At 41.1% G+C, this 14358-nt stretch overlaps 1 protein-coding gene across 4 annotated transcripts in view; it reads left to right on the forward strand.

Moving 5' to 3' along the window:
* Positions 1 to 1231: 1231 nt before the first annotated feature.
* Positions 1232 to 14358, forward strand: part of ZFAT (zinc finger and AT-hook domain containing) — a 533709-nt gene continuing 520582 nt past the window's right edge. For 2 of the 4 annotated variants that reach the window (XR_009966308.1, XM_062626985.1), the window contains exons 1-2: positions 1232 to 1517; positions 12408 to 12578. Coding sequence is in view for 3 of the 4 variants with exons in the window: in XM_062626985.1 (XP_062482969.1) it covers positions 1499 to 1517; positions 12408 to 12578 (190 nt within the window). In the remaining variant the exon portion in view is untranslated. Of the gene's footprint in view, positions 1585 to 11852; positions 11983 to 12407; positions 12579 to 14358 lie in introns of those variants that run through there. The other 2 variants (XM_062626988.1, XM_062626987.1) reach the window with 2 other exon arrangements.

The raw sequence follows: 14358 nt of genomic DNA on the forward strand, positions 1-14358 counted from the left end.
TGATCTTAAAGTCCTTTCCAACTGTAACCCTGATTCTATGATGACAGAGAGGGCTCAGTCCCAGAGCAGTGCGGAATGTGAACTGGGGTTCTGGAGCCTGTATTTATGATATGAATCATCATATAGATATTTTCTAGATTTAAAACTGTTTATGGGACTAATATATATGTTTTGTGACCTTCTGCTGTGGCTGATTTTCACTGGTCACAATGAGATATAAGCACTAATGCTTTTATAAGCTATTTCTCAGCTATTCTGTATGCATTATTTCCAACAGGAAATTATTCAGGTTCATTACTGTAATCAATACTGAAATGAATTCCCGTTTTGACAATTTTTACTCTTCACACATAACTGAGTACATCTGCAGCATGACAAAAATATTATAACACTGTTAATGTTCAGGAAGGATAATGAGATTCCTACACAATAACAGACATTATGGGATTTAATACTGAATTCATTAATACTGAATACATTAAATACTTGTGATGATTTGAGTGATAAAACTGGTATTTGGTGGTTGTTAGCGTAGAAACAAAACAGAACAGGAGGCACAAGCGTGTCTTCCAGTGTTCCAGAGCCACCAGTTGTGCTCTGCCATGGAAGCTCCTGTCTTCAAGCTCCCATTAAGAAAACCTGAAGAAATTTACACCCAAATTCATAATGCAGAAGCTGCATCAAAACAATGTGATTCACCAGACTCCAAGGCAAACATTAAAACTTCTGAACCAGTCACAGTTTTAAGCATGAGGCTAAATACCCGTCTGAACTAGAAGCTTCCAGTGCTCATTTATGAATTTGTTATGGTGTAAACTGTATTTTTTTTCCCCAAGCTTGTCCAGTTATCTAGTAAATACGACGTATCAGGTTCATTAAGACACTTTTAATTTACTGGGGGTAAATTAACCCGACTTTGTTACCGAAGGGCTGTATGCAAGCAGTGCAAGTCCCATCCTCCTCCGGGTCCGGGGTACGGCTGAGGCTGCTCCGGGCACGGCGAATTCACCCCAGCAGAGCGACCCTCGGGACCACCGCAGCCTGATGGGTGAGCGGGAGGACACCGCCCTTGTTCCCATGTGCCTACAGCCCCCATCCCGTGTATCCCTCAGGAATCACCTCAGGAATTACCTCAGGACACCCGGAAGCGCGAAACGCGCCTCTGACAGAAACCGCGCGCGCACGATGCTGCCGCCGCTGCCGCCACCCCGCAGGCGCCGCACGCGCACGCCCCGCCCTCACGCTCGCCGTACGCCGCCGCGGCGGAAGAAGGCGCCGTGTCGGACGCGGCAGATTCGCCATAACCCGCCGTTCACCCAGCCGGGTCCCCGCCGCCGCACCGAGTCGCATAAGCCTTTATTCACCAAAGCGGGAGGCCCGCGGGACCCCGGCACGCTGCCGTGGACAGCGGGCTTTGTTTTTACGCTTCCCCTTTCCGCGCCTCTCGGCTCTGGGCCAGTTCCCCCCCCCCGGGCGCCGCCGCTTCCCCGCCGCCGTCATGGAGGCTACGGCCGCAGGTGAGCGGGGCGGCTCGGGGCCCGCGGAGCGCGCACGGATCCTCCTGCGGCGCGGCCTCCGCTGACAGTGAGGGACGGGGGGAGGGAAGTAGTTCCGGCGGGCGTCTGTCGTCACGCTGCATCCGCACGAAAAGTAGTTCCCTCACCCGCGGGTGGGTGTGCTCACGAACCACAACCGTGTTCGTCGCTTCTGGGTTGCCCGGGGAGTGTAGAGCCGCCTTTACCCGCGGGGCCAAGCAGGGGGAAACCCCACAGCGCGGGCCGTGGGATCCGTGTGCGTGTGGGGCCGCGGTCAAGGGCTCCGAGTGGTGCCTGCGCGGTGCCGGGGAGCCCCGAGGTGCCCCCGCTCCCTGTGCTGTTGAGGAGGAGTCGGGGAGCACCTGGCAAGGAGCAGCTGCCGGCTGTTGTTTGTATTGGAGTAAGGCACGTTTAGGTTTAAAACACTCGTGGTTTCCTTTAGCAGCTTGTGTAGCTTTAGCTCGGTTTATCTGCAGAAGGGAGACAGCGAGTTAAAGTCAGACGTTTCCATTGCATTGTTATCGCAGTCCTTTATCTGCCTTGTATTGGCCTGACTCGCACAGGGATTACTGTGTAAGTAGAGCTACCTTGACAGCGCTGTGTACGTGCTCTCTGCATTTCACAATCCCTACCTGTTCGTTGCAGTACAGGTTTGTGAAGCGCTGTTGCAATGATTCAACTCACCGTGTATGTTCAAATGTGGCTTTTGGTCCTGGCTCCCTGAGATGACATTTTAATATTCAGAATTTTAAGTTTTATTTAGGGCTGCCCTATCTAGTATTTGCAATTAGTTTACAACTCAAACAGGGTTTTGTGCCAAAGCAAATGGCACTATCGGAATAACTTCTATGTGAAGAGAATGTCTAACAGGTGCTGTGTTATTTAAGTACTATTATAAAAGCATTCCAGGACTGTTTTATATTCCCTGATGTAACTTTAAATGAGAATTTAATTCTCTTGCTGCTATTGCTACTAATAAGTTTTTATTAATTCAGTTTATCGTAATGAAAAGTGTTCTGAGGGTCATTGAATCCGGTGCTGTCATGAGTATCCAGTATATTTGGGCCTGCAACTACTGACCTGTATTCAACTTCAAATGCATTTCTCTTATGTGTGCTTCCAAAATCAGGTTTGAAGTGTTTCAACCAGGGTATGATGGAATCATAGATTGGTCAGGGTTGGAAAGGACCTTAAGATCATCCAGTTCCAACCCCCTTGCCATGGACAGGGGCACCTCACACTAGACCATGTTGGCCAAGGCTCTTCCTAGCCTGGCCTTGAACACTGACAGGGATGGGGCACTTACCACTTCTTTGGCAACCTGTTCCAGTGCCTCACCACCCTTACCGTAAAGAACTTCTTCCTTATATCTAACCTGAGAGTCTCCTGTTTAAGTTTGATCCCATTACCCCTTGTATCCAGAAGTCGGTGGCTGATCACGCAGTACGCGCTTATGCTGCGTGAGGTTCTGAGTATTTTCAGTGCCTCTGGTAGTGCGGTTGACAGTACGATAGTGTACAAGTGTATTTTAGTGGTAGCTTCAGCAATGGTGCATTTAGCCACATGAGGGCGATCTTAGAACATCAAAGAGGACAACATCTCAGCACATCTATTAGGCTTTTTTAATTATGGAAAAGCTCCCTTGTTTATATGTTTGATAAACTGGTTATTCTAAACTGCCGCAAATGACTTAATTTTCTAGTTATTAGAGTGTAGTTTTTAATCCGGTTCTGAATTTTGTATATTCTAGCCAATGTAAAGTGTCCTCTTTTGAAGAACATGTAACTCTTCCCAGTAGCATTTGTAAAGCTAAAAGAAAAACAGTACATATGCTTTTATTTGCCTTCATTAGTTAAGCTTCGGTAGGTTTAAAAGCAAGTTTCTTTTGACAAATCTAGTAGCAGACTAGTTAAATAAAATATGTTTGATTGTAGTAAGAGCGTGAGGACACAAATCGGATAAGAGCCTTGCGCCCTTTTCCTGTTGGGGTGGCTGTTTGCTCATGTGGCAGGGGGCGAGTTCTGGTTTCTGGTCATATCTTAGACAAGTCTGAAGCCAGTCGATGTAACCTGGATGCTCAGTCTTCCAGTAACTGAAATTAACGCTCTAAAATTGGTTTACCAGAAGGCAGAACTCCAGCTTGTTACTAGTCTGTTTGTCTACCTCTGTATTGGAGATAATGATGCCTTTATGTCAAATACTTGGAGATTTTCAGAGGTACTGTGTGATGTTGGTGAAATATTAGTGTTTGAATGTTGGAGTGGCTGACCTACGTTAAAGTATGCACTGTGTAATGCTTCTACTGCAACTTAAGGCTGTGTGGAGACCTCACAGCATCCTTCCAGTATCTGAAGGGGGCCCACAAGGATGCTGGAGAGGGACTCTTCATCAGGGACTGTAGTGACAGGACAAGGAGAATGGGTTTAGACTTGAACAGGGGAAGTTTAGATTGTATATAAGGCAGAAGTTCTTTACTGTGAGGGTGGTGAGGCCCTGGAATGGGTTGCCATGGATGTTGTGAATGCTCCATCCCTGACAGCATTCAAGACCAGGTTGGATGAAGCCTTGGGTAACAGTGTCTAGTGTGAGGTGTCCCTGCCTATGGCAGGGGGTTGGAAGTGGATGATGTTAAGGTCCTTTCCAACCCTAACTATTCTGTGATTCTTAAAAGTACCAATATGTGGATCTTAATTTTGTGGCATGCCTGATGTGTGTCTCTAGCATTTTGTGGCATGCCTGGTGTGTGTCTCTAGCAGTGCCTCCTGATGGATATCCAAATAGGCAAGTGTAAGGACAGGACAAGCCCACACTGGTATTTGTCCAGAATACTCCAGGTCTTCTTCTGGGCTTCTAGAACCCCAACCAGAGTCTCTCCACTTCCTAGTTCTTGATGGACTTTTCTTCCAAGGATTTTTAACATCAAGCAGACCTTTACCCCCCTAACCTTTACCTGCAGAACTGTGTTCTTTCATGTTCTCTCCTTCTCGCAGTGCAGCAGCAGGAAGAGATCAGCTGACAAGCAGTCAGAGATCAGCTAAAAATGCAGAGAGTGATTTTAGAGAGATAATTTGCTGTGGTCTCCATGACACACATGATTTCATAGTTCTTCATTTTATGCTTTGCCTTTTTTTGCAGAAAAATGCTAATTTATATAACTGTTTCTTGTATGGAATTGTACTCTGGTTTTCATTGTCCTTATTGTTGGACCTTTTAAGGATTTTAGTGGTAGTAATAGTAATTCAGTTTAGATGGAGTTGTTTTTTTTTCAAGTTAGAGGAACAGTACCCACAGATGCAAACCCAGTATGGACTTCTCTCCTGGCTTTTATAGACATTTGTGTTACAGGACCATTTGTTTTCTAGGACTGTCTATTACAACTGTAATGTTTGGGGTTTGAGTAGTGCAGTTCTTAACTTTGTTTTGAGGCTCTTGTTAAAGTGTTTGCCAGAATTGTGAGATCTTGCATAGGAAACCTCTCCAAACCCATAGAGAGCACAGCAAATTGAAAAAGCCCCTTTTGCTGTGGGTTCCTCTTCTTTGAAGGGTCTTTTCATACACAGATTACTTCTTACTGCAGGGGCTTTTGGGAAGGACTGTTACTATTGAGGTGCTTTAAAAATTGCAGCGTTTTATTTTCAAGCTGATAAAATTTTCCATATTGGCCTGCCTTACCATGGTTTTACATTAAATTTGCAATCTCTATATGTGTCTTCTTGTGACAAAACTCTATAAAGATGTTTTCTTCACTAAAGTTTTCTTTCACTGCAATTTAGCTGTGTGATAAGGTTGTGTTTTCTTTTTTTTCTTCTGCCTTCTAAAACCCTCTTTGATGATTAGCATCAGATCTGATGCTTTTAAATGCTGCTTTCAAGGACTTAACTCTTCTTGGAACCCTTTTAGTCCTTTTTGTGGTTTGTTTTTGTTTTGTTAAAGACTCTTTTTATCTTTATATAGTTCACATTGTTGAAGTTAAACGCAAACATTTTGCTCTTTATCACTTTTAGAGCATTTTGAGTAGCTCTTTAATCATGGTTACAGGGTAGCTCTCAAGTACTGTCACTTTGAGTGGGGTCCTGTGTTTTCTTTTAGATAAAGAGCTGTTTCTCCTTACCTGGTTTCCCTGACTGCTTGCTGGGAGACTACCTATTAGTGATGTCTAAACATTTAATCATGGCATCCTGCCCTGACCTGACATTTAACCAATAAATGAAGCCTACAACAGATTGTTTTATATGTCATTGTAACTTCTTTTATCCCCTTCAGTGAGTCACAGTCATTCTTACCCTTGTGGCCAGGCTCATGTAGTCCTAACACTGCATTTCTGTGCAATGTGAGTATTTCATTCCTCAGGGAGTCTGTTACTTGTTAAAATAGCCTGGTAATCAGATTTGACCCTAAATTGCTTCTAACAGATGGCATTGCTTCATAAACAGTAGTTTCTGTCCTCAACATTTTAAGGTGGCCATGTCCCACGGGCATCACAACAATATTTTTCAGCAGCTTGTTTGAATGTGTCTTGTCAGTAATCATAGAATCATAGAATGGTTTGGGTCCGAAAGGACCTAATGATCATCCAGTTCCAACCCCTGCCATGGGCAGATATGCCTCTCACTAGACCATGTCACCCAAGGCTCTGTCCAGCCTGGCCTGGAACACTGCCAGGGATGGAGCATTCACAGCTTCCTTGGGCAACTTATTCCAGTGCCTCACCACCTTGTCTACAGGATACCTTATCTCGGGCTTCTTGTGTTATCGCAGTAGTATGTACATTTGTCCTTTTACAAGCAATTGTAAAGAAATGGTAAACAGATTTTGTTCCAACTGTTCTTTGTTGTTTCCCATTAAAATTTTATTAACTTCTATGTCATCATTTGAAAACAGTCTTCATGGTTTTACCACTGCAAGGTGAATCACTTCGATCTTTGTGGTCACCTGTCCTTCAGACTGTAATTTAAAAGTATTTTCATAATCTCTTAAATTTGGCTAAAGCCTGATGCTCCTCTCTATGTTGTTCTCAACTTGTACTGTTCCCTTTGGTGTGTACAGCACTATCACATTGGTTCTGCTCGCAACAGCACCATTATGCATTCATGTCCCAAGTGCTCCCCCCCCCCCCCCCCTTTTGTTCTCTCTGTCCTGGTATATTTGTACTGCTTAGATTTTTAAATGCAGCTTATTTCTTAGTCAGAAGCATTCACAAACTTCAGTGGAATTTAGTCTTACACAGCTCTCTGTAATGTCCGAGAGCCTCTATAGGTGTAGTTTACCTGATAAACTAAGCTTATGGTTTTGTTAGAAGAAATGTTTAATGTGTATAGTTAGGTTTTCCATAAAGTCATATTAAGCAGTGTAGATCTTGGTACCATTTTCCAGTTTTTGCGGGAGTGCATCCTATAACAACACTGCCATAACTTGCTTCCTTCCTGTTAAAGAACATTTGTGGCAATTAACTAAAGAGAATTAAATTACCCTGATTATAGTCAGCAGGTAAAAGTGAGCACAGATATGGCCAGGTGCTCCTTTGCTTTGACTGGACTTTTTCTGTGTTGGGGGTTTGGTCTCAGCAGTTATTTTATGCTGGTGAATTAAAAATAGTTACTGTTCAGAGTGGTTCAAATTCAGGTGAAGGAAGCCCTAAAATAGGTTTCTCTTCTCTTGCCTGCTGCTTTTAGAGCAGTTAGTTTTGAATAGGGATTGTTGTGATGCTGCTGTTCTAGTAATAGCACATAGTGGCATGTTTGATATACTTTTTCCTTAGTACTTACTGAAGAGAATGCTTTGAATTTGGAGATCTGCCATAATCGTGCATGTGAATTTCTGTATGAATCAAAGTAGAGGAAACAGCAGGAGACAAGTATTGATTTATTTAATTTTTTACTCTATCAAATGAAGAGAAATGAAATTAGTTTATATTGACATCTTCATTAAAATAACTAAAATGCCATAAGGTCGAGGAAGAGGTTTAAGGAATAAATTCATGGCTAAATATAGCCTCCTGAGCCTCAAGTAGATGTAATCAAAACTTGATTCATTTAAAGATGCTTTTTTGTAAGATAGAAAAGTGCACCTGACAGTTACTTCCATTTTACTGAAATACTGAAGCAGTGCTCAATGCTCAAGGGCATTAAAACCACAGTCATACATTGCACAAGGCTGAAAAAATGTTTCCTTGCTGTGTTTCCTGTGAAAATATTTATTTAAATCTGGACTAGTTTTTGCCATACAATGGTTCAAAGTACATATGTCATAGAATCATAGAATGGTTTGGATTGGAAAGGACCTTAACATCATCAAGTTCCAACCTCCTGCCAATGGCAGGGGCACCTCACGCTAGACCATGTCACCCAAGGTTCTGTACAACCTGGCCTTGAACATTGCCAGGGATGGAGCATTCACAACTTCCTTGGGCAACCCATTCCAGTGCCTCACCACCCTCACAGTAAAGAACTTCTTCCTTATATCCAGTCTGAACTTCACCTGTTGAAGTTTGAACCCGTTACCCCTTGTCTTATCACTACAGTCTCTAATGAAGAGTCCCTCTCCAGCATCCTTATAGGCCCCTTCAGATACTGGAAGGCTGCTATGAGGTCTCCACGCAGCCTTCTCTTCTCCAGGCTGAACCGCCCCAACTTTCTCAGGCTACCTTCATACAGGAGGTGCTCCAGTCCCCTGATCATCCTTGTGGCCCTTCTCTGAGCTTGTTCCAACAGTTCCATGTCCTTTTTATGTTGAGGACACCAGAACTGCACACAATACTGCAAGTGAGGTCTCCTGAGAGCAGAGGGGCAGGATCACCTCTTTCAACCTGCTGGTCATACTTGTTTAGACGAAGCCCAGGATATGGTTGTCTTTCTGGGTGTAGGTGCACTTTTTGGGCTGAGTGCACAGTGTCAATAATACATTACCTGATTACCGTGAATAGTGTTAATTTCAGTGATTTTTCTAAAATATGTGCTTCTTTCTCCTCCTTTCTTTCCTCCCCAATCCAACTTTAAATCCAAACAGCATAGGTAATTTTTATACTTTGTGAAGGGGTCTGGAAATGAAGGAACCTGCTTCCTAGTCTGCAACTTTCTATTTGTTTTTTAGTAATCCATTTGTTGATTTCCCTTTGCTGTGTTCATGCTCTGTGTAAAGAAAAAAAGACTGAGAAATATGCTGGGATCTTTGGAAAAAATGAAAACAAAATAACTTCACATAGAGTTTAACATTTCTCTTTTCCATGTAAAAGGAAAACCACTGGTGTTATTTGTTTCAGTGTACCTTTAGCACAGTTTACATGGGCAAAGTGAAGATAATGGATTAACACAAAGTGTGCTTAGTGAAGGGAATGTTCCCATTTGGGTTTGGCTGTAATTCCTGTTGTTTGTTTACCTGCACGCTTGATTACTGTGCCTTTCTTTCTCTGCATATTTAATTACTGTCTAATTAATTGCTCTGTTGATTTCCCACATAATTAATTATTCATTAATTAATCATTGATTCTCTGCATAGCTAATTAACTTATTGCTTATTTGATTTTTACACTTAATTGACTATAATTCATTACTCTATTGCTGCACTACCTAATCAGCAACTGGTTAATCAATTACTGTTTGCTTACTCCTAATCTGGTTGTTTAGGCCTGTGATCAGCAGGGTTTATCCTCTGCTATCTGCCAGGTTGGACAGAGCCTTGGGCAATATGGTATAGTGGAAGTTGTCTCTGCCCATGGCAGAGGGGTTGGAACTGGATGATCCTAAGGTTCTTTCTAACCCAAACCATTCTATGATCTGTTCAGCCATTCTTCCTAAAATAATTTCTTTACTCAGGTTTTGTTTCCATCCCTCCTCTGAGCAAAGCATATGGATTTTCTGTATGTTCTCTTGATGCTTTCTGCACCTTCGCTAACAGTGAAGGTTTTGTTCCAGCTTTACTTCTTTTTGATGGTTTGTGTAATCAGGCACTTTAAACAACCACAGACTTTTGGGAATTCTTGCAATATCTGAAGGGGTGCCAGAGAATGACTCTTTGTCAGGGACTGTAGCAATAGGACAAGGTATAATGGGTTTAAACTTAAGCAGGGGAAGTTCAGGTTAGATCTAAGGAAGAAATTCTTTACTGTAAGGGTGGTGAGGCACTGGAACAGGCTGTCCAATGAAGTGGCAAATGCTCTATCCCTGGGGATGTTCAGGGCCAAGTTTCACAGAGCCTTGGGCAACATGGTCTGGTGTGGAGTGTCCCTGCCCATGGCAGAGGGTTGGAACTAGATGATCTTAAGGTCCTTTCCAACCCTAGCTGTTCTATGATTCTGCCCAAGTCCTCAGTGGGAGGAGTAAGAAGGAAAGTGGTCTGTGAGTACTGATTACAGCTGTTCAAGGAGGGGACAGGAAACACAAAACATTGAGACTGAATTTTTAGGGAAAACAACCAGCAGATCAGGAAGCAGAAACGTTGGCAAATAAAACCTCAAACCAGAAGTGTCATCCAGATAATGGAATATCCATGTTGAGTGTTAGTTAAACCTTTAGGTAAATGCTTATAGGTTTTGTAGTGTGAATTTTAAATGTGCATTTGCCTTTAGAGCGAACAGTTATCTACTGCATCAGAAACAGGCTTCATACACTTTTCTTACTCCTCTTAAATAAAAGAATGCTGACTAGAGCTGAACTAGTTCAAAGGAACTTTTCCATTGTAAACATACTGCAATCAAAATAGAAATGTGCGTGCTCAAGACAGCAGAATGCCTGACAAGGAACCCTACCGAGCTCCTAAGAACATGTCAAGTCTGTTATCGTTACAGAGCTGCCTGTGTGTGTAATATAGAGCGCTTCAAACAACAGGATCAGGTATTTGTGGTGTTTTGCAGATTCGTCTTCAAAGAGATGAAGATGCACCTTGCCTTCTGCGGTAATTGTATTATTTCAAAGATAAGGACGCTTTGGTTATAGGTGCAACTGTTAGGTTAGGTGTCTTGTTAGGTGCAAATAAATATAAGAGAGTTAGCTCTGCTGTTCTTAACATTTAGAACGCCTTAAAGATGGATTTTTCTGAGTGGGGTGAACCATATAATTGTGTCATGAAGGGAGGGAAGTAATGTTGAATAGGAGTTGTGATCTTTACTTGGGGCTGTTTTGAAAATAGATCCCAAAATACAGCTTTCCGATTCTCTCCCCCCCAGATTCACTCCCAAATTCACGAAATAGCACTTTAGTTTTCTACCTATCCGGCTAATCTGTGGTTTGGTTTGTAACTCAGATAGCAGTTTTTTTTTCCAATTTGCTGTCCCTAATTTTCCTTAGGGACACTGAGGGAGAGGAGCAGTTGAAACCAGTCTCTGGGTGAGGAGGTTAGGTCTGTTGCTAAAGAAGTGGGCTGTTAAAATTGGTTCCTGGCTATTATTAGGTGTCATCAGATACTGAAAGGAGCCGCTAACTGCTGAAAAATCAAACCATTAAAACAAATGACAGCAGTTTTAGGAAGCAAACAAAGTCTCTGAATTAACTATTTTTAGCTGGGTTTTTCTGAGCTGTTGACTTTATATTAACCCTTCTTTATTGCTACCTACTTTCTGTGGCTTTCAAATCACACTTCTAGAACCTGTGAATTAAAAGAAAACCCCAAAACCCATGAAGTTTTGACTAAAAAGTTCTGTAAAGTTTCTATTTAAAGCATCGACCAAGGAAAATTTTCATGGAATTATTAATTTGCTGCTACTTTGAAGGTTTTTAGTTTGTTTGGGTTTTCCTTGAATCAATGGGAATTTTTCCCAGAACTTGTTTGTCGCAGCATAGGAAATGCTAGATGATTAACGTTAATATTGCTTCTGAGGCTAATGCAATCTTAAGAGCAAAACTTTTTTCCCCCTTCCTAAGTTTTCCTCTTATTCCTGCCCATTTTTCTCCATGTAGATGGGTCAAGATGAGATCTGATACTGTTTTGCAAATACTGGGATAAAAGGAGAGAAAACTTTGTTTGTAGAACTCTTGAAATGAATGGCCAGAGGAAGAAAGGAAGACTGTGATTGCACAGCTGTGACTATGGTGTGATGCAGCAGTTTGTGGTCTACAGCAGTGCAGATGTTTTAAGCTTCCTTCCCACCCTTTCCTTAGTGACAGAGCCACATCTAAGGATAATGACCCCTGAAACCATGCACTTAACATTTGTAACTCACAGCGTACGCTCATGGTAACATGCGAAGGTAAAAATGATACATCAAAACATCCAGGTTTTATCAGATCTGTTTATTTTGTAACAAATGTTGTTATAGTGAACAAAGTTTCCTTTTATGTTTTACAGTATTTAGTTCTTCCTTTTGTTTATAGCATTTACACAGTTATCAGAGAAATTAGACTTGCTTATATGAAGTAAGTAGAAAGGTGAAGTACATGTAGGAAAGAACAGTGAGGCCTGTGAACAGAAATAAGGGTTTGGAGCCCAATTGTATTTCAGAGCTGCTTTGTAAACAGTAATGTGTTTTGCATTTGTACTGATGTTATACACAACGAACCTGGATGAGGACTTGGTGTCATACAGAATTTCACCCTGTATTTGAAAGAAATATGAAACTGTAATGTTGTCTGAGGCTGGAAGGGAAAAAAGGTTTTTCTGTCCTGCTTCCTGTTGAACCTTGTTAGAAAATATTCAAGATTTAAGCCAGAAGAACTGTCCTCCCTGTGAGGATGTGCATAGGAGTTTAACCATCTCTTAACTGAATTAATTGGGGATTTATTATGAATGTCTTCGTTTAACAGTGCAACATTCTTTGTTTCAGCTCATTACGGTCTGTGGAGTGTGTTAACTGATGGTTACTGTGTTAGCTGAACCAAAACCTCAACAACTACAGGTAATACAAACAAGTGATTAACTGCTCATTTTAAACTTGTTTTTCAGGGATCAATTCCATCTTCATGTGTAAGCTTTGTAACTTATTTTCACCAAATCAATCTGAACTGCTGTCTCATGTCTCTGAGAAGCATACAGAAGAAGGTACCAGTGTGGATGACATCATTATTCCTCTCCAACCACTAACAGTACCCACAAACATCAACAAAGATGGAGAAGGTATGTTGATACATTGAGAGGAATATAATTTTTAAAGTCATTCAGTTTTTTAATAAAACAACTGCCACCCTTAGTTTTATTCTATTCGAAATGGGTCAGAGGACAGATGTGATAGGGGATGATGACATTGGGCCATTAATTTTAAATGTCAGGTATGGCAAAGTCTACTTCCAACAGCTTTAATCTGAGCTGTGTAATAGCAGTGGAAAGCAACCAGGCCACCATGGATGGGGACGTGTTGTGAGGCTTAGGAAGGGTGGTGTGCTTTTTGAGTGATCTAACTTGTTTGTTGTGATACAAATAATACTTCTATTCCAAAAAAAAGTGATATGATTTGTAATTTATAACTGTGCTTTGACATTGGCGCTGGTGAGTAAAGCAATCTGGTAGTCAAAGGTCAAATTAGTTACACAGAACAGTTTTACTCTGCAGTGGAAGAAACTGCATTAATTCCGTTTTTAACTGATTTTAATTGCAATCCCTTGTAATATTAGAAATAGTTTGAAAATGAATCGGAATTTGTGATGATATCTTCTTTTAGGCCCTTACTGAGCAATGGATTTATCTTGCTGGCAAACCTCTTCCTTAATAAAACTACTATGATATTCTAATCATTATGTTTTCTGGATTTTAAAAACTATGGGCTCATGAATATAACCCACTCTAATACTTAATAGATTTTTTTTTTTTATCATTAACATAAGCATGTGATATTTCTTCATTTATTTGCCAGCATTAATTCAGCAGTTATATTAACTTCCTCAACATAAGAAGATATTTCTAATAATAGCAGCTATAGTTGAATACTATATGACTATCTCTTCAGATGGTTGGTGAGGAAAAACTGCAGCCGATTACTCTTTTATACAATGCCTAAAAATTAGCAGTGCATCAGAAGACGATGAATAGATATCAGATCTGCATCAAGTTTCAAAATACCTTTCTGATTTTATTTTAATTGTACAGAATGAATTTTCTAGACATGCAAAATGCATCTTCCTTTCTGAAATCTTTGTTTCCTGTTATCCCTTCACTCAGTCGTGTTTCTGAGTACAGCGAGACTAGTACTTTGTAGCTTATTCTCACTCCTTTTAGTAAAAAGGCTTTTCTGTAAAGGTCTATCTGCATTCGTGTCAGGGGCTATCTGCGCTTTCTGTATGGTAAGTTGTTACATTTATGTACATTTATGAGAATAGTATGTAATTCCTGTTGTGATATGAAGCAGCAGAAATTAGACATATGCAGCTGTTAAGAACTTTGCAAATATAATTATGTAAAGTACAACATTCATCTGTTAAGTTACATATTCATAAATTACCTTTTCCATTATTCTTGGTGAATACTTTTCATCATCTTATATGATCATATGGTGCCACCTTTTTCAGATTATGTAGCCCAGCTCTGTGCCGTCTGCTATCAGTAAGAATGTCAAGGTAAATCAGACAGTTTTCAACTTGTTTTCTAGAAATACATTTAATATCTCTTCTTTCCCATCACACGGATTGCTCAGAGAAGAGGGTAGTTTGCTGTGAAGTGCTGTTCAATTATTTCCTGTGTTCTGTTTAGCAAAATAAGGAATCTGGGCAGTTCTTCCAAGGCATTTTTTCCCTCCTGTTATGGAATCTGCAGTGATAAAACTTCTAAAATGTATATTATAAATTTTTTCTCAGTGGACCCTTTTTGTAGTAATTCAGTCTTGTCTCTAAAAGTAGAAGTGACTGATAAATGACAGTCTTAGAAACTCCCTTTTAGTACTCATTGACTGATAGGTGAACATCTT

The sequence above is a fragment of the Pezoporus occidentalis genome, unplaced genomic scaffold, assembly GCF_034315485.1.
Source record: "Pezoporus occidentalis ecotype Australia unplaced genomic scaffold, CSIRO_AGI_Poc_V1 ctg3, whole genome shotgun sequence".
NCBI lineage: Eukaryota > Metazoa > Chordata > Aves > Psittaciformes > Psittacidae > Pezoporus > Pezoporus occidentalis.